The sequence below is a fragment of the Thamnophis sirtalis genome, unplaced genomic scaffold, assembly GCF_051295495.1.
Source record: "Thamnophis sirtalis isolate CommonGarterSnake01/CBP01778 unplaced genomic scaffold, rThaSir2_p1.2 scaffold_4, whole genome shotgun sequence".
Lineage (NCBI taxonomy): Eukaryota > Metazoa > Chordata > Lepidosauria > Squamata > Natricidae > Thamnophis > Thamnophis sirtalis.
Window position 1 is genome coordinate 90,390,334 of NW_028261384.1, and position 20,332 is coordinate 90,410,665.

The 20,332-nt window shown below is 38.0% G+C and overlaps 3 protein-coding genes across 6 annotated transcripts in view; 1 reads left to right on the forward strand and 2 right to left on the reverse strand.

Moving 5' to 3' along the window:
* Positions 1 to 4,053: 4,053 nt before the first annotated feature.
* FAM187A (family with sequence similarity 187 member A) lies at positions 4,054 to 5,301 on the reverse strand. The gene has a single exon (XM_014076406.2). The coding sequence runs from the start codon at positions 5,299 to 5,301 to the stop codon at positions 4,054 to 4,056; it is 1,248 nt and encodes a 415-aa protein (XP_013931881.2).
* Positions 5,302 to 9,819: 4,518 nt separating this feature from the next.
* DNAAF19 (dynein axonemal assembly factor 19) lies at positions 9,820 to 17,085 on the reverse strand. Of its 4 annotated transcripts, none has more exons than XM_014076435.2 (4): positions 16,952 to 17,085; positions 11,959 to 12,104; positions 10,930 to 11,086; positions 9,820 to 10,433 (listed from the first exon to the last, which is right to left on the reverse strand). In XM_014076435.2, the coding sequence occupies exons 2-4, from the start codon at positions 12,084 to 12,086 to the stop codon at positions 9,957 to 9,959; spliced, it is 762 nt and encodes a 253-aa protein (XP_013931910.2). In that variant the 5' UTR covers positions 12,087 to 12,104; positions 16,952 to 17,085; the 3' UTR covers positions 9,820 to 9,956. The 4 variants fall into 4 exon arrangements, with proteins under 4 accessions (XP_013931910.2, XP_087569493.1, XP_087569492.1 ...); XM_087713367.1 differs by having other exon boundaries at positions 11,959 to 12,119; positions 16,952 to 17,070; XM_087713366.1 differs by lacking the exon at positions 16,952 to 17,085 and having other exon boundaries at positions 11,959 to 12,807.
* Positions 17,086 to 17,335: 250 nt separating this feature from the next.
* Positions 17,336 to 20,332, forward strand: part of EFTUD2 (elongation factor Tu GTP binding domain containing 2) — a 30,404-nt gene continuing 27,407 nt past the window's right edge. The window contains exons 1-4 of the mRNA XM_014076434.2: positions 17,336 to 17,404; positions 18,412 to 18,526; positions 18,844 to 19,009; positions 19,995 to 20,073. Of these exons, the coding sequence (XP_013931909.2) occupies positions 18,422 to 18,526; positions 18,844 to 19,009; positions 19,995 to 20,073 (350 nt within the window). The 5' untranslated portion in view covers positions 17,336 to 17,404; positions 18,412 to 18,421. The remainder of the gene's footprint in view (positions 17,405 to 18,411; positions 18,527 to 18,843; positions 19,010 to 19,994; positions 20,074 to 20,332) is intronic.

The window sequence follows — 20,332 nt, forward strand, 5'->3', positions numbered from 1 at the left end:
TATTATTTCTTAGTCATTAAATCAAATAGATTACTTGAGGACAAGAGAACTAATGCATGTGGCATACCCACCTTGGATTTTGTGTTGAGATTACTCACATTTTCTGGCAAAACATGATTTTACGAAATGTATAACAGACTGAAATTTGGAGGCAAAATATCCTACTATGAGTTTATAATGAAAATAATTCATGAGGAAGTTTTAGCTCCTTTTCTAGGAAAAATATGCAAAGATTCCCAAGGGCTTCTTGTACCTTTGCAAGAGGAAATCCTGGTCAGCAGGAGACAAGTTTTATTTTAAAATAATAATTCCAGTTGTGGTTTGCTTACTTCAGATAATATAGAATTTATTTATTTGTTATAATTACATGTGGACATTCTTCCAAGAGCACAAGGAACTTGCAACAGAAACTCCTTTCTCTTTTAAAATTATCACTCATGAATAAGTGATTAATATTTTACTTACATCCATTAATCTTGCATTTTTCCCTCATAGCAATTCATTTGGTTCACCTTTGACTGCTATATACTTTGGGGAAAATTCCAGTAAAATCTAAGTAGTGGCTAAAATTTGTTTCCTATAGTATGTATGCCTTCTCTCTATTATCCTGTGTACTGGTTTACTGGTTATGATGGATAGCAGTTTCCAAATTAGATAAATCTGTTCCATGTTTCATTAATGTATGGAAATGACTGAACGTATATGGTGAACATGTAGAGGTCTCAAACTCTTTCTCCTAGAAAGCCTATTAGTCTATATGTCTTAGCTCAACCTCCCTCTTTGGAGTAGTGCTTGGAAAAATAAGAGGAAAATGAGGAAAAAATTGAAATGTGTCTGTAGCACTAAGGAATGAAGCCCTTCTTCTTTTTCCTCTTTGAGAGAGATCAATCTCACAAAGGAGAATTAAATAAATTTTTATTTTTATTTTTAAAAGGGGGGGAAATATAAAAATACTGTTTCAGTTTTAAGAACTCCCACGCAAAAATACGTGAAAAGGGAAATAAAAATATAGGATTGTTCAAATCACAGATCCTGACTTTAAAAAATTCCCCATAGGAAAAAAGGGGAGGGGAATATATGGCTATGTGCGTATCAAAAGATGTTTTTCTATTCCTATTTTAGAGACCTCTTTGCTGTAAAGAGATTCCAAGTTGTATAATACAATCACTGATCTTATACAAAGAAAATAAATAACACCACCCCTATAAAACTTTTTGGCTTTGGCTCAGATAAGACTGTAATATAAAATTTCTAGATAAAAAATAACTGCACCTATTATTTTAAAAATCACAATTTCTCTGTTTTAATTGTTCCTCGATTTCCCTCCACTCAGTTAATTTTAAAATAGCTAGAGAAATGGAACAAGTTCCTTTTCTGTTCTTAGCCTTAGTTCTCAATCGTTTTCTTCCCTGATCCTTGCAGTTATCCAGGAGAGTCAAAACTGGAGAGAAGTACCTGTTGAACATGAACAAAAAGCATCTCTCCTGTGCAGGTTCATAAGGGTTTAAATCCAGATGCCGGCTGACAGTAAATGTAAAATGAAATTGCCTTCCCATTAGCTCCAACTGATAGCCCATGTTTTCTTTTAAGAAATTAAGATATTAGATGATCCTAACCCTGACATTATTTTATCCAAGCAATCTTGTGCTGTAGATTATGTTGAAAGATACTGACCAAACTAAGAATTTGTAACTGTATCTCATTTATAATTATTATAAATAATTAGAAAGCATTAAAACTTCACTGAATGCTGATTTCTTATAGCTTTTAGTATCTTCTAAATTGATGGTCCTGTGATTTATATTCAGTAAATTGTATGTGTTATGATCCAAGTAAAAAGAGGACATAGCTGCATTCCTCTGAGTGCTACTAGCCATTTGACTCTAGGCGGATGGTGTGCAGTGGATGACAAGAAGTGATGGGAGAAACATCAAAAGACAAAGTGGCAGAAGAGAGGAAGATACAGGAGGAAAGGTTAGGTATTCACGAAGGGAAGTGACAAGATGCCTATAAGATTAGAGGTTTGGCAGGAAAATGCTTGATAGAATTTCATTTGGCTTAATCAAGTCAATGAAGAAATAAAAATTGGTATGATTGATCTCAAATATTGAAGCAATTGCTCTAAATCAGAGCTAGGCAACCTATGGCAGTTTGAAGCAGTGGTGGTTTGCCAATTTTTTTACTACTGGTTTGGGCGCACATGTGTCTGGGTGGGTGGACGGCGGAGCCTCCCACCGCCGCTCCTACTGGTTCAACTGATCCGGGCCGAACCGGGAGCAACCCACCTCTGCTTTGAAGGTTACTGAATGATGATTTCCAGTTTCCCTAAGAATTCTGGCTAAAGCCTACCCTAGCCATAAATAACAGTTCACTCTGTACTGAAGACTCACAGGGTTATTCTTTGTCATTGCTTCAGCTTAAAGCAAAACAGAATTCAGTTGCAGAGCAGAAAAGATACAAGTAAGCCAGTAACAGAAGTTAGGATTTCCCAAGATGGGTTGACTAGGAAAGAAGGAGGAAGGCAACTAGTCTTTCACAGAGCATGCCTATAAGAAACATTGAGGCAACTTTAAAAAAAACAACTAAATGAACACAATTTGAGGGGGAAAGGATTTTGAAGAGCGACTGGGTTTTTCCACCCATTATATCAGTTATATGTTCAAGCATAATTTTAAAACATCAGCCTGCTTAACGAAATAACACATAAATCTAGAGACATAAATTTCTTATATTATCAGTTTAGATGGCCATATGAACACTGTCACTTATCTATTGTTAAACAAATGTTACTAATTGCATTTTTCACTTTTGAATCCATTCCCTGGGTTACATGCACTTATGCATGGACTACATGACTAGTTGTTGTTGTTTTTAATGGTACTTTGGAAAAGAATACTGAATGATGTTTATGCATAATCTCTTCTTTTCTCCTATGTTTAAATTAGTAGCTGTGACTATGAAAGAAATGGCATAACCTTTATTTTTCTTTTAAAAAATAAAAGTAGGGAATATGATAGCTCATCATTTTTCACCATAAAGAGTTACACACAACTCACCTATTTTCCAGCAAAACTAGCTGTACAAACACTAGCATATATACATGATTAAACTTTATGACTATTTAATATTTTGGATGTATTCCTTTTAGAACCACTATGCCAAAATATTTTGTAAGTTCCATACTCTGCTTTGTATCCACATAAACATGCTTGCATATTTATACTAATAGATGAACTTCTAACTATAGTTTTACAGAAGACTGTATGTAAATGCTTAATAGAAACTAAAAGTATAACGAGGCCATAGCAATGTCATTGTTTAAAATTGCAAACTTGTTTATTATTGTATTTCTTTTACAATTAAACATTACATCAAAAAATTACTTTAGATTTTCACTGCTTATTCTGTTTCTTTATTAGATATTCTCCAAATAATTCTTATAGTGGCTTACAAAGAAACAAAAAATATATATAAAAACATGTACACAAACAAAATACAGACGTTTCTTTTAAGATAAAAGATGCAAAAAATAGTTTGTTACATCAATTAAACTGGATAAGAAATGAACTACACATCTACTTTCAACTGTCAACAGAGTAATTGCCCTAAGTGTGACGGCTACAGATTTGTGATACATGTATAATGTTCAAGTATATTCGAACCTGTACTAATCCAGCAACAGGAATTTCAGACTGACAGTGCTCAATTAACTATTTTCTGGATTTTTCACAATACATATGGATTTTAAATTGATTTACTAATTGGGGTATTATTATGGCAGAGAATTCTACAATTAAAATAACCGTTCATATTGCCATATAATGAAAACATGTTAGTGTCCCTGCCTTCTGTTAACAGTTGCTTACTCATTGTATATTAGCTCTCATATTTAAGAAAGCTGATTGATTAAAATTTATTTTCAGTGAGAGTTGCACTATGTTCTTAAACTGAAATAATTAATAAATACACAATTGCTCAATTAATTATCAAATTAGTTGTGAGACAAATCATCATCATCACTTATTAGGCCATTATAGTCATTTTCTTGAGATGCTATTCCATATCTGTACATTTAAACACGTAGAGGCAACAGCGAACAATGTGAATGATGATAAAGAAGATGGTGATGAGCACATAGCTTGTGATAATAGCCTTAATAGCATACTGAGTTTCAGGATCATCAAAGCTTCGTCTGTGGCGACTTTCATATACTACAGATAGCCGGAATCCAGCAACTATTTCTCCTTCTCGCCAGCAGTAATAAATACCTTTGTCATTCTTCTGGGTAAAACGAATGTGGAGATGATTTCCATGGTCAATGAAGATCCTCATGGTCTTATTAACCCCAGTGAGAAACCTACTGAGATATAATCGTGTTGAATCTTTATCCCAGGCAACAGCGTGCTCTGGCCTAGCACCAGGGCAAGAAATGATCAATCCTCTGCCAAGGGACTGCCTGTGGAATTGAATAGGGATGTTGGAAACCCAAGGTTTTTCTCCAAGCTTTGAGATAATATTTGAAATGGGTGCTTCTCCTTCATTTGAAGATGTCTTCCCCTTACAAGATACCATGCAACTTCGTATTACAACTTCAGGTTTTCTCATCTGAATACCATAAAATAAATTCTTTGGGATTGACTTTGAGCCACAAGATGCCACCTCTTCTATACTGGTTTGGTACCGCCTGAACAGAGAAGAACTCTTTACATAGCAAAGCCCAATTCTCCGTTGTTCACCCCTAACATCACAGCGGTTGCATTTAGTCCAGTCCCAGAAAATTGTGAGGACCGTGAAATTTGTTTCATGGAGGTCATTCTGTGGATGCTGTCCCTCATCTGCAAAGACAACAGCTATTCTCCTTGAAGGCTGTACATCTATATCATAACCATAGAAGAAATCACCTTTCTTTGTACCACAAATATAATGCCCTGAATCTTCCACTTGAATCCGGAAAACAATGAGACTGAACATCCTAATGCTGAAACGACGAAGCATGTCACTGCCTATCTTGATGTGGCGTGAATCTATTATCAAAGTACCATCAAAATCTGTCAGCACCTTAGTTTGCTGACTGCCCATGCTTTTTTGAAAATACCAAACTACAGAAGTTATTTCCTCTGGCTTACATTTACAGGGCAATTCAAAACTCATATCAGCCAAGTAAGCAGCATTCTCAAACATCAAGAAAGCTGGGCAAGGATTCTTCTTGAACACATCTTCTTTTTCCATTATAGCAAAGGCATGAAGAACATCAGCAATGCCAAATACCATAGCTATAACAGCCCATCCTGATGACACCATTTGATAGCTGTTCATATATTACCCAACAGTTTCCACATTCTATAAAAGAGGCTAATTACAAATTCTGGAGTTTACATTTTAACAATGCATATCAATGAAGAAAGCCTTCATTCTAGAATTGCTGGTGTTGTTCCAATTCTTTCAGAGTGGACTTGTTAGCAATGTGTATCATATAGTATATATTACACTTTCATAAGAAATAAAGACTCTGGAATTACTTGTGTTAGTTCTAGAATGCCAACTAAGTTCTGATACGGACAAAACTAAGCCCTTGAGAACCATTATGACTGATTGTATAAATGAAGCTGTCTCATAATCAGAAAACCTAGGACTACATTTTGTTTTTGTTAGAGATTTTCAGACTGTACTGCCATTTCTGTAGCATAATTACTGCAATGTAAAAAATATTTCCTATCATCTTAATAAAAAAAATCAGTTATGTAATTCTTTAAATGAATTTAATGCAATTGAGGAACAAAAAGCATTTTCCCATTTACACCTAATGTAAACTACAATATTAACACACCCGGCAACCTGTTTGGTTTTTGTGTTTTGTCAGCTATTCATGGCAAATATTCGTCTTATTTCCAGTCTACCAGCCTATGACTGAAAGGATATCATAAGGCATTATTCGTTTTACTATTGTAATGTTAAAGACTGTATCCATTATGCTGAAAGTGATGGTGGATGGGATCAGAGGTGCTGATTGGTATTTCAGGCTGATATGCATATGCATGTTCCCCTTCAAGTTCCCCAGAACTGATCATCTGACAGAATTGCATAATAGTCTTAGACTGCTCAATCATCAATTATTTCATTAACTGTTTCATTTTACCAAGATTTAATGTAATATATTAAATAATTTTTGGGAAGAAGACTTAAACAGATTCTTTCCTTCCAACTATCTACCTCCCCACCCCATTATTTATGATATTTTACTACTATAGTATACTCTAAATAGAACTTCATAACATATCAAGTTATATAGTTAAGAGTTAATCACCATTAAGATGAATTAAAACAGTTGTGATGTAGATAGCCTTTTGATGGCTGAAGCTTATACAATGTATTTTGTGGAACACCAACCGATGTAGAGATTGGGACAATGATACAAGTGAATCTGAAAGAATCATGTTGTTGTTGTTTTTGCTTTAAGTATGAGTATTATAATTTGAATTGGAACCAAAACCTGCCTAAATAGCTCTGAGGAAAGTCCAAGGCACTTCTGAACTAGATAAAAAACATATGCACTTTGGCATAATATAATATTCCTCTTACAGCTCATTTGCTTATGTTCAAATGACAATGCTAAGCCCCCAAATCTGATCTTCTTGGTTGAAGCACAGATGTGGTGTTATGCTGCTTTCTACTACTTTCACATTAATATCTTTTTATACTGCCGTTTCTACGTCAATGTGCCCAAGATGATACAAATCCAAACAATTTGATCACTTAATAATAGCAAATTTCTTGACAATGCATAGTTTGCATATTGATCTTTAATAAACTAATGAAGATGAATGAAAATGAAGAGCTCTAGGCACTCTCAGCTTGCTAAGGCCTCTCAGATATATATGGCATCTCTGATGGGAAGGATGAAAGAGAATACATAGGGTAAAGATTAAGTACTGTATAAGTTCTAGGTATAGGACAGTTCCATCTAATAACATGATCCAAAACAACTTTAAATTTCTTCTCCAATGTTTTATTGCTTTGTTGAGAATAACAGTTTTTTTAAAATGTTCTCTATCAAGAGTAAGTTAGTTGAAATTCCAACTAATATACAGTAGTATCAAGTTAATATTACCCTAGAGATGCAATACTATTTTTGCTATAACAGAATGTGTCAGAATATTGCAGATACTCAAAAGCTTACTTCCAAACTGTTCACTGGATTATTGCTATAGTGAGTACCTAGAAATAGAGCAGACAAGCAATCTATCCTACTTTTGTCACTGAAATTGTGTAGCTGTAAAGAATTTTTTTTTTAGTATTGTATAAATCTTTATTACAGTCAAAGACCAGCAATACACATTACTTTTCACAATATGTTAAAAAGTATTGACATTAAAATATAATTAAAAAGTATTGACATTAAAAGTATAGCAATAGCAGTAGACTTATATACCGCTTCATAGGCCTTTCAGGCCTCTCTAAGCGGTTTACAGAGAGTCAGCATATTGCCCCCAACAATCTGGGTCCTCATTTTACCCACCTCGGAAGGATGGAAGGCTGAGTCAACCCTGAGCCGGTGAGATTTGAACCGCTGAACTGCTGATCTAGCAGTAGCCTGCAGTGCTGCATTTAACCACTGCGCCACCTTGGAGTGGATAATAACATACATGTTCTCAAATTGTTTGAGTCACTCCCTGATTTACCTGGGTGAAAAGCCGGTAAGTAAGGGAGTAAATACAATGGTCCAGAAATTGTTAGAGATATGTTCAAATAATTGGTACAAGATGACAACTATACTTCTGTAACTAGTTTTTTTCTTGTGGACATTGCAGCAACACAGAATTTTGCCACTGCATACGTGGTAGCCGGGTTTGTGTCCTGGAGGAGAAAGCCTACATAAAAATTGTCTGCCCTCCCTGGCAATCTCTCTAATAAGGGGATAATATGTGCAGACCTACAAACTCTGTATAGCTCACAGTGTAATAGAACATGGGAGATATCTTCAACTTCTCCTTTACCACATATACAAACCTGTTCTGCTATTGGTGTTCTCTTATACCTGCCCTTGAGGAGTGCTGAGGGAAGAATGTTAAATCTGACTCTGAAGAAAGCTATTCTTTGTTTTGGGAAAATCAGGTCATTTAGATATCTTGCCGATTCCCACACTCCTGTTTGATTCTGTCCCTACTGTGGAGAGGCAACCTATTTAGTTCTTCTTGGAACTCCATATCCTTCATTCTATTGATTACTAATTGCTTTGCTTGATCAAAGCCTAGAGACATTAAGAATACTGGTGAGAGCCCATAAGAGCCCAGTTTGTGATCAATTGCCTGTTTCCAGGGGGAGGGGAAGTTGTCAGTCAACACTAGTGGGGACAGTCCCTCTGGAAAGAAATGCATTTTAAACCAATGAATGATCATCATCTTCCAGGCTCTTACCTGAATTTGAGGCATGCCTTAACTGGGCATTTGAAGTTCCTTTGGGTGCCGCTAAGATTGCTCACAGGAATTTGGTTTGTATGGTTTCTAGCAAGTCTTTCTTTGCATGGATTCCTGTTTCTGCCCCATATAGAATTTGTGCCAATGGTTTGGCCTCAAAAAGTTTTAAGGGAGCAGGTACTAACTGACCTCTGCCTGTGTAAAAGAAGTGTTTAATTGCATTTAAGGACCTATTGGCTGCTTGCAATGTATGATCCTGGTATGCCTTTCATGTCCCTTGCAAGTGGAAAACCACCCCAAGATATCTAAATGTTCTAACCTGTTCCAAACTATGTCCTTCTATTTTCCAGGGGTATTGGCTAGGTCTTTTAGCAAAAACTAAAATTTTTGATTTATCAAAGTTAAAGCTTGTTTTGCCTGCAATAGCCGAGTGTTGCCCTAATTGCTCTCTTCAGTCCTATAGGTGGTTTGTGAAATAATAGCGGCATCATCAGCATACAAGAGAATTGGAATCTTGCGTTGTGCTAGATTAGGAGGATGGAAATTACGGTTCTGTAAGAGATCAATCAGGGGATTAATATAGAAGTTAAAGAGGGAGAGGGACAGGATGCAACTGTACCCCTTTTTGTACCTTTAAACTCCCTTGGGGATTGCGTGTCACTTTCAAGGTGGAATTTGCATACAATTTTTGTATGAGGAATTGGCGGTGTTTATTGATAGTGGTGCATTTTAATTTCTCCCAGAGGGTGATCCTGGATATTGAATCAAAGGCCTGCTTAAAATCAAGGAAGGCCACAAAAAGAGGATTTTTTTATATGTGCATTTTTGTACTAAATGGTGGAGTACTACAATATGATCCACTCTAGATCTTCCTTCTCTAAAACTGGCTTGTTCATCTTTGATTATCCCCCCTGAAATTAGCCAATCCTGAAGTTTATAGTTTAGGTGTTTGGCATATAGTTTACTAATAACGCTCAGAAGACTAATGGGTCTATAATTGCCTAGGTCATTTCTATTACCTTTTTAATAAATTGGTATGATAATTGCTGCTCCCCAATCTCTTGGCATATGGCCTGTTTTATCTATAAATGTAAACATTCAGGTTCTTCAATGTGAATTAAAAATCCTTCTCTCTGATTTCAGCTACGTTGCTTGCTATGCTTACCTATTAGTCAAAAAAGCCTCTATATAAATATACTCAAAGAGCCAACATCCAAGTTGTCAGTAGTGTCTTTCATACTTCAATGACTAAGCCTTCTAACTAAAGCAAAAGATCAATCAAGATGTGTAATAAGAAATATGACAAAAGTACTCCAAAATAAATAATGCATACTTTTAAGCTGATAATGGTTTAAGTTCATATAATATTTAATGCAATTGAGACAAAAAGCAAGAAGTGAGCCTCTCTGATTAGATATCTATTTTTCATATGCTCTTATTTTTCCAATATATACTAAAAGGGCTGATAGGTATGTTTTTAATAGGCATTCTAGTCTTTTTTTATATTACAATGTTTCCATCTTTAGTTATTAGTTATTATACTCAAGAATTGATCAAGGAGATTTGGTAAAGGTTCATCAGTTTTAACACTTTTTTTCCAATTCCTTTACCTCCTTGACAATGGATTTGAGTAGCATCTGTACCATCTTCATCTGGAATCTCTTGAATTTCAGAAAAATTGCCAAGGTCATTTTCTATTTTTTGCAATTTTTCAAACAATTGCCTGCAGTTTTCTTTCTCTTTCTCACTAAGGAGTTCAATGTTCAGTCCAAAACGTTTGGTGCCTGATAAATTCTCCAAGATATCCAAGATAAAATTGCAGTCTTTAATGGAAGCATTTTGGTTCAGCACCACTAGAAATTCACCTAAGAGGCCAAAGGCAAGATCTGTTTGGAAGATCCGGCCCAAGTTTTGGGCTCCAAGTTGGAGGAGGAGGAGATAGCGATCCTGATTGTTTTTCATACATCTGCGCCAATCTCTGTAGAACTCTGCAGAAGTCTCAGGCAGGCTTTCTAATTCCTAGAGAGTTTTTTAAAATGACATAGTCTCATTGCCTAGATATTATTGTACTTCCCAACTCCACAATTAATACTTTCTTCATTTTTTAAGTATCAATTAATGTTTTATGGAAACTGTAATTTAAACAGGGCTGCTAGAAACAGATTTTTTAAAACAAAAATGGCACAATATATTAATTAATGATGAGCAATCAGAAGTAGAAGAGATCAAAAAGGAAAAAAGCAGAATACAAAAGCATCAACTCTTATCAACTGTATATTTTGGGGTATAATTCTTCAACGAAACAATAAAAATTAGAAAGATGGATAGGATAGTTAGGATATAGGACAGGATAGGATAAGATAGAATAATAATTATTCTATAGTATTGTTAGATTTATTCAAATAATGAAAAAAATAATCTTCTAGTTTTAGTTCCTACATAAAAAAATTAAAACATATTTAATTTTAAAAATATTTGGAGAAACATTTCAGTTCATAGACAGAATTACTCTTACCTGAGGCAAGTCTATCTTACTCTCTTGTTTGTGATTTGCTTTAACTGCACAGGAGTTCCACAACACATTTCTGCCACATTCCATTTTGTCCTTTTTCTCCAGAGGTTTCAAATGGGAGGCTAGAACAATATCTCTGCAGACAGAATGGAGGAAGAGTCTAGAGACATTACAGATAACCATTTAGCCATAGCCACTTGGTTTAAAGCTACTAAATTCTCATTTCATCTAATTATTAAAGAAATAGGAAAGTTGTATCATACATCTTGCCTGGCCTCTTAACTGCTAGTTTATGGGAAAGGCTAATCTACCATATAAAACTATGGATAACTTACAATATGCAATACACAATATGCAATACACAATAGATATTGCAACACGTAAGAGAAAAATGCAGTAAAGAGAACACCTCTGCTTCTTCAACTTTAACTGGTAACTCTAGCCTCTGCGTTATGTACTCCAATTGTTGTTTGTTTCCCTGATATATTATGCAAAATAGCAGGAAGCAGAGTGATTTAATTGTTATTTGGCTTCTTTCTCTAAGGTATGCAGAAATTAAAATGGAAAGTAATGAAAACTGCACTATGTTGCTAACACATATCACAGAATGAATGTTTTTCCAGTGTTGTAGTACATTTCCTGCATAAGATAAGAGTACTGGATAAGAAAATCTCCTAGATTCTGTTATTAATAGTTAAATTGCTATTCAGTGTGTAAATATATCATCCAATGTTCTACATGCAATGAAATAAAATTAAAGAACTACTCCAGTTTTCTCAGCACCAATAGAACAGAGGGAAGGCAGCTGAAAAAAATCAGTTAGTATGAAAATAAAGCACAATAAATAAATATTGTGCTTTCATCTAGTTCAGGTTTTAAAAATAACCAGACTTACAAAACTTATATTTATTATTAATTTAATTATTATAGGTTCAATAAGTTTGCTAAATTCAAAGCAAATTGCCCTCATAAATAAATGTTTTTATCCATATTTTGCATCAAATCAATAGAGGATTCTAAAAATTAAGAAACCTGAATTCTTCATAAGATGATACTTTCTGATGTACCGCTCGGAATTTAGCCTCATTTTCTCTCTGGTATTTCTCATCTGTGGCAATAGCTTCTTCCAGCTCTTTCTCCAAAGCATGGAAATCAATCATGCCTTCCACTTTGGGAACCTAAGAAAAACACAGCTGACCAATAATTAGATATTTAATTTGTAAAACTAGGTTTCTCTCTCAGATAATTGCATAATAGAAAACGATCAGCTTCTTATGATTATTCTAAACACACCATTGTTTTGTCCAATTTTGCTAAATGATTTCAAATACATAACCTTCAATTTCCATTAGTATAGAATACTGAAGACTCGTTTTATTTACAAATATAGTAGTAAACAGAATAAAACAGTAGCCCTTTGCACTGAGCTACTTTATTTTTAGCAAGATCACAGCTCTAAACTCTTAGTATCTGGAATCAGCCATCCAAGTCAATCATGTCTTCTTTAATCATTATTTGGTGAACAAGCTATAAGGGATTCATACGCTAAATCAATACTGAACAATCGTCTTTGTTACTTAGCATGATATACATGATTCATCTGATGCCTGCTGGCTGTTCAGATTTTAAGAATTGGCTCCATACTGGTTTTTTGGTACTGTTTTTCTAGCTGTGAAAACTATTTATTTGTATTATTTGTATTTTATTGGTCTTGTATGCCGCCCACTCCCGAAGGACTCCAGGCGGCTTACAATAAACAGGGGAAGGGGATAAATAGACAAATAGACAAAACAACAATTTAAAATACACAACATTCATAGTTACCGTGGGGCTGGCTATTTCAACAGCCCCCTGGCCTGCCGGAGCAGCCACATCTTAGTGGCTTTGCAGAAGGCCGGGAGAGTAGTAAGGGTCTGGATCTCCACGGGGAGCTTGTTCCAGAGGGCTGGAGCTAAAACAGAGAAGGCTCTCCCCCGGGGAGTCGCCAGCTGACATTGGCTGGCAGATAGGATCCAGAGGAAGCCTAATCTGTGCGATCTGATCGGTCTATGGGAGGTAATTGGCAGGAGGCGGTTTCTCAGGTGCCCAGGTCCAATGCCATGTAGGGCTTTATAAGTAACGACTAGCACCTTGAAGCGAGTCCGGAGACTAATGGGTAGCCAGTGCAGCTCGCGGAGGATAGGTGTAACGTGGGTGTACCTGGGTGCACCCACAATCGCTCACGCAGCTGCGTTCTGGACTAGCTGAAGTCTTTGAACACTCTTCAAGGGCAGCCCCATATAGAGCGCGTTACAGTAATCCAGTCTTGAGGTCACAAGGGCATGAGTGACTATCTGAAGGGCCTTCCAATCCAGGTAGGGTCGCAATTGGTGCACCAGGCGAACCTGGGCAAAGGTCCCCCGGGTCACAGCTGACAAATGGTGTTCTAAAGTCAGCTGCGGATCCAGGAGGACTCCCAAATTGCGAACTCTTTCTGAGGGGCGTATAATTTCACCCCCCAGCCTGACAGATGGAATACTTGGCCAATCTTTCAGAGGGAACATCAATAACCACTCGGTCTTGTCAGGATTAAGTGCAAGCTTGTTCATACCCATCCAGACCCTGACAGCCTCCAGGCACTGGCACATCACTTCTACTGCTTTACTGAGTTGGCACGGGGCGGACAGATACAACTGTGTATCATCTGCATATTGGTGGTACTTAATCCCGTGCTGGCGTATGATCTCACTCAGCGGCTTCATGTAGATGTTAAATAGAAGGGGGGACAGGACCGAACCCTGCGGCACCCATAATTGAGGGACCTTGGGGTCGACCTCTGCCCTCCGACCAACACCGACTGCGACCTGTCTGAGAGGTAGGAGGAGAACCACCAGAGGACGGTGCCTCCCACTCCCACCTCTCCCATAGTCGATGGTATCGAAGGCTGCTGAGAGGTCAAGGAGCACAAGGATAGAGGGGTGACCATGATCCCTATCCCTGGCTCGCCAGAGATCATCGATCAGCACGACCAAAGCAGTTTCCATGCTGTAACCAGGCCTGAAACCCGACTGAAAGGGATCCAGATAATCGGTTTCATCCAAGGACCATCGGAGTTGAGAGGCCACCACTTTCTCAACAACCTTCCCTACAAAGGGCAGGTTGGAGACTGGTCGATAGTTGCTCAAAATGGCTGGGTCCAGAGACGGTTTCTTCAGGAGGGGTCTCACCACCGCATCCTTTAGGAGGAGCGGGAAAATTCCCTCCCGGAGAGAGGTGTTAACTATCGTCCGGATCCAGCCGCGTGTCACCTCCCTGCTGGTCGAGACCAGCCAGGGGGGGCACGGGTCCAGAATACAAGTGGAGGCACTCACCGCTCCCCTGGCTTTGTCCACTTCCTCAGGAGAGACAAGTTGAAACTCGATCCATGAAATATGCTCAAGACCTTCTCCCAGTACCTTGGCTGGTACCGTGCAATTGGAGTCCAGCTCTGTCCGAATCCGAGCGACTTTATCCATTAAATACTGAACAAATTCCTCAGCTCCACCTTGTAAAGGGTCATCCGCATCCCTCCCTTTCAAGAGGGAGTGGGTTATTCTAAACAAGGCGGCTGGGCGCGATTCAGCGGATGTGCACATTTCGCCGCCCGTATTGCCACGAGATAGGCTCTGATAAAGGCTCTCATCAGTGCTTGGTCTGACTCAGATTTACTGGCCCTCCAGCGGCGCTCTAGGTGTCTCTTTTGGCGCTTCATCTCCCGGAGTTCCTCGGTGAACCAAGGGGCCCTCCTGGATCCGCTGCCTCGGAGAGGTCGCAAAGGCACAATCCGGTTTAGAGGCCCCGCCGCCGCTGTATTCCAGGCAGCGACTAAGGACTCCACCAGATTGTGGACGAGAATGTCAGGTATTTCTCCAAGCGCCATCTGAAATCCCATTGGGTCCATCAGGCGCCTGGGGCGGAACCACCTAATCGGTTCCACCTCCCTACAGTGGGGGATTGGTTTCCGAAAGTCAAGCCTCAGTAGGAAGTGATCAGACCATGACAAGGGCAAGGTCTTAATGCCCTTCAACTCTAGATCATGTCTCCACTGCTCCGAGAGAAATACGAGGTCAAGCGTGTGACCCGCTGAATGAGTCGAACCCCGAATTACTTGGGTCAAGTCCATGGCTGTCATGGAAGCCATGAACTCCTGTGCCCCATTAGAGCATTCACCAAGTGTAGGCAGGTTGAAATCCCCCAGAACCATAACTCTGGGGAACTCTACCGCCAACTTGGCTACTGACTCGAGGAGCGAGGGGAGGGCTGTTGCAACACTGTTGGGAGGTAGGTACATTAGCAACAAACCCACTTGACCTCCAAGGTCCAACTTCATCAACAGGGACTCACACCTGACAAGCTCTGGAGCAGGGATCCTACGAGGAACTAAAGACCTTCGGACGATGACAGCCACTCCCCCACCCCATTCTCTGGGGTTGCGGCTGATGAAGCACCTGAAATCCTTCTGGACACATGACTCCTCTCTCCGGGCCCAGCCAGGTTTCAGTAATACATGTCAGGTCTGCCCCCTCGTCTAAAATTAGGTCCCGGACGAGGGGAGCTTTGTGAACCACAGACCTGGCATTTAGCAACAACAGCCTGAGACCAGGGCCCTGACAGTTCTCGCCATCTGGCCTTGGAGTGGAACTAGCAGGGCCGGAAGGAGGGATCTCTATGACGTAGCAAACCCTCCTTCCTCGGTAATGGCTAGCCCTGAAGTTCCCGTCGTACCTACCTCTCCCCATAGTGACCATAATGCTCCGGCCCACCCCCGCACCCGTAGACCCCATATCCCCTCCCACAGCCTCTGCTCCATCTGGCAGGCGATTTATGTCAATCATTCTGGGACGGGAGGTAGGCCTGGGCCCCCTACCACTTCTGCAATAGCACTCAGTGGAGGAGGCACCAGGCTGTACTCCCAATCCTTTCATACATACACAGCCACTCATCCATGCATTCCCCACGTCAATTAAAACACAAAAAATACAGCAATAATGAAGTTAAAAAGTGGGTACAGACATCAACCAGGCACACCATTCACACCACATTCCTAAAATTTGTGGAGCACTGCACAAGTGTGATTTAAAATAGTCGATGGTGCGGGGAGGAAAGGGAGAAAATAGTCGATGGTGCGGGGAGGAAAGTATCATTCTCCAACATGGTAATGTGAAAATAAATGAAATGTTGCAGTGATTGCATTTTATGTTCTCTAATAAATATAATACAACACACACACCCCATCCTCATCATTCTGTGGTTAGTGAATTTATTCAGCAAAATCAGTAAAAATAAACTGACATATATAGATATATAGATATATACATACACACACACACACACACACACATGCAGGTCTTGGCGTATTCGGGTCTTTTCCCATGTAAGATTGAGAGTATCTTTTGGCGACGTTTTGACAAGGTCCCACTTGCCATCTTCAGGCTGGTGCCTTTGGCTTCCTGTTTGTGCTTTTTTTTTTGCTTGCACAAGCACGAAGCCGAAGGCACCAGCCTGAAGATGGCAACTGGGACCTTGTCAAAACGTCGCCAAAAGATACTCTCAATCTTACATGGGAAAAGACCCGAATACGCCAAGATTTGCATACCTGTACCCGTGAAAATCTATGAAAACACATACATACATACACATATATATACATACATGTCAATTCAACCATTACATCCTTGCAAATAGATTCTGACATATAAGGAATTTGCTATTGAATGTACCCTTCTTATGGGTCATCCCCCCCCCCCCTTCCAATCAAGCCTACAGTCTTGGTGTCTGCCTGGATCAGGCACTAACGGAAAGGAAGTACATCAATATAAAATAGTAAGTAGGCAAGCAAGAATATAATCAGCAACTCTCCCAGAAAACAGTAAACAAGCCTGCCCGAATTAATACTCTTTTGGCCACTCCATATTCAGTGGCGACGGGTTTTACAGGTTTATGTTTTACTTTACCATCCCATGCATACCCAGCACCCAAAAAACTGTTCTCGATTTCTCTCGCTAACCTGGCCGTTACCAAATAGAAGGAAGGGAAGATTTTTTCCACGTTTGTGGAAACGTAGTTCGGTTGTTGTTGTTGTTTTTTAATCCGGCCTAGCCCTCCCCTTTCAATAGTATTTAAGCGTCGATTCGGTTTCCATAGCAACTGGAAAACGAAATGGCGAGATGGACCTATAGAGATCGGGACAGTCTATCATAAACGCCTAATCACAGTCCATGCTTATCAAAAATTTCCATTTTGCTGAGACGGTCCGAAAAGAATCGAAATCGAATCTATAAATCCCTCTCACTCTCCAGCATCAAACATAGGAGAAAAACGTGGAAAATCAATCAGGCTGCTAAATGGACAACTTTATCCGGAGGAAAATGAAGGGGCTTTTTGTGCCACGGTCGCATCGTGCGCCGGCAAGGGAAACGTCTCGAGTAACGCGCGCTTCCTGAGAAGGAGAACAAAAAAGGTAATCGCACGCGTGCGTTATGATTTCTTGTAAAGCCTTACGATATCTTTTTTTAAAATGCTTATTTTTAAAACCAGTAAACGGCCGTTCCACAGTATCTCTCAGTAGTTTTAAAGTACGCGATTTGTTCTTTGAACGAAAGTGGTGGAATTCGAATAAGGGTAATATGGCAACGGGTAGAGAGATTTGAGAGATATGGAAGCTAATGGGAAGACAGATTTAGGCATTTTTAAAAACAAGATTGCACTTTCAAATGGTAGAGAATACATGTCTACACATCTTATCCAATCTTTAATTGAAACATACATGCCTGGCCTTATTAATTGAGGCATGAAAGAGATTAATATATACATAGTCTTCCTCTGAAGTAAAAAAAGACTCAACAAGAAAACTATATGCTTGCATTCAGATAGATTAGGTTTGTGGAAAATAAAGCTACTTGTATAAAGATGCATTTCTGATAAGATGCTATTTTTGTTGCCTTTTCTTTTTTCTTTTAACCTATAACAGAAAGCTATCATATTTTAAAATTGGAAGTTTCTGAAAAAGTCACTGTTGAATTAGAACAACTGATTTATAAGAATAATTATTCTTATCCTGAATAAGATGAGTAATGTGATATGATGGTAATTGTGGCTAAAAAGGAGTTGGAGAAATTATACCTGATAATTAAAACTAGGGACAATCATGGAAGGTTGATGAATAAAAAATAGCTCTTGGATTAATACTGGCAAAGGCTACTGAATTGGTATCTTATAGCTGTTGTGCTGAAAATAAAATGTGAAACTAAAAACAAGGAATAAGCTATTTAGAGTAGTAGTAAATGCAGATAAAGTATCAAGCTTGCAGTAAAACTAAGGTGTTAAGATAAATTGAAAAGTATCCCAATATGAATCTTGCAATTAGGGGTAAGGCACACTAAATAACTAGCAAAGCAATCAAATATTAAAGTGATATTTTGGGAATACAAACTAGTTCTATTTTAATTATTTATTTTTATATTCAAGACTCAGCAACATGGATACTGACTTATATGATGAATTTGGAAATTATATTGGTCCGGAGCTTGATTCTGATGATGATGATGATGAAATGGGTCGTGAGTCAAAAGATCTTGATGAGGTACTGATCTCATGCTTGTGCTACAAACAACATTCATGTTTAAGATCATCCTTTAGTTTTTTTACAGGCTTCTGTAATTCAGTTTCTGTAATGAACAGATTAACGATTAAGATGTTAATCTTGTTCCTGAGAAAAATGTTAGCCTTAATTTTAAGAGTAGCTGCCACATGCTACTTTATTGTTTGGCACCATTTTACAAAATATACAATATGCACATATGTTTGCAAGTTATAATTGAATGTAGATATCAGCTCTAAATTCTGTAAGTGGAACTCTATTGCTAATAGTTGGCTGAGGGTAATTTATTTTGGTTTCAGCCTGATGATGATGATGATGACGATGATATGGGAGACCATGATGATGATCACCCTGGGATGGATGTAGTATTACATGAGGATAAGAAATATTATCCAACAGCTGAGGAGGTGTATGGTCCTGAAGTAGAAACTATAGTGCAGGAAGAAGATACACAGCCTCTTACAGGTAAGAAATTTAAATTTAAGACTTTGTTGCTCAACTTGCTACACTCTTCTCCAAGCCTTCAGTTTTGTTGGATTACTGTAGAGTTGCTATAAATCTAGTTAGCTTGCCTGGGAATGATCATATTTTACTTATTTTATTTATTAGTTTTATTTTTGATTAGCTAAAATAGTATACATGCCTAATGCTGTTACTTACTATTTTTCCTATCACAAAAATCCTGTGAATTGTATTTGGCTAAGAAAGAGTGACTGGTGCAAAGTCATCAATGGTTTCATGCCTGTGGCAGGACTACAACAAATAGTCTCTTGATTTCTAGCTTAGTACATTAGGCACTACTCCAGAATGGCTCTCACAGTTGTAATTTTTCATATCCTATTGACACAAGGTTGGGGAAAAAACTGTTCCAATTAACTCGGCCAATGTGTTGGCTGGGGAGATTCTGGGAGTTGAAGTTCACATATCTTAAAAAGTTGCTAAGTTTGGGGAAAACTGTATTAACATGATGAGGAAATAATCAGGATAGGCAGGATAGATTACAGCACATCTGGTAAATAAAGATACTTCTCTATTTGAAAGGAACCTACAATGCAGTCCCAAAAAATATTTGTAGATTGTACTATCAGATATTTAGCTCAGATATTTACATAAATAACATATATGGACACTGATTTGCCATGCTATATTTTAGACCAGATCAGTAAGAACTAAGACAAATATATATTCACTATCACTATATATATATTCACTATATATTAACTATCAAATAGTGAATATAGTAATATATTCACTATTTGATATTTGGGAAATATTCCCAGCCTCTTTTTAAACAAAAACAAATCCCTTTTTACCCGTCATGCATAAATCAAAAATCTAGTTTAAAATTTGTGGCATGTATTTTTGAATCTTTTCCCATTGATAAATGTTTTAGGAATGCCTTGCTTTTCCATTAAAGACAGTATTATTTTAATGCTTTCTTTTCCTACAGAACCTATTATTAAACCAGTGAAGACCAAGAAATTTTCCCTCATGGAGCAAACATTGCCGATTACAGTATATAAAATGGAGTGAGTAAAGCTTTGGATTTATTTGTTTTCTCTCTTCTTTTCCCTCCAACCCTTATTACTGTTTTTGGTTCTCTGTTCTTTTCTTCACAACTTCTTTACAAATTGGCCCCTAAAACTTTTAGCTATTATAGTATCCATCTTAATTTATATTATGTTATGAAAGGTGTAGTCCCAACTTATATGCAATGTGCAAGTTTGATTAAAGGTCTTAGTTCATAATATAACACTTATGTTTCTGCACTATTCTTCTAAGTCAACC

Excerpts from the sequence above, each read along its gene's own strand:
- FAM187A (XM_014076406.2), bottom strand. The coding sequence starts at position 5,301 with ATGGTGTCATCAGGATGGGCTGTTATAGCTATGGTATTTGGCATTGCT.
- DNAAF19 (XM_014076435.2), bottom strand. The coding sequence starts at position 12,086 with ATGATTGATTTCCATGCTTTGGAGAAAGAGCTGGAAGAAGCTATTGCC. Across the intron at positions 11,087-11,958 it reads TCATCTTATGAAGAATTCAG|ACTCTTCCTCCATTCTGTCT; the intron begins GTTTCTTAATTT and ends TAATGTCTCTAG. Across the intron at positions 10,434-10,929 it reads GTAAGATAGACTTGCCTCAG|GAATTAGAAAGCCTGCCTGA; the intron begins GTAAGAGTAATT and ends AAAACTCTCTAG.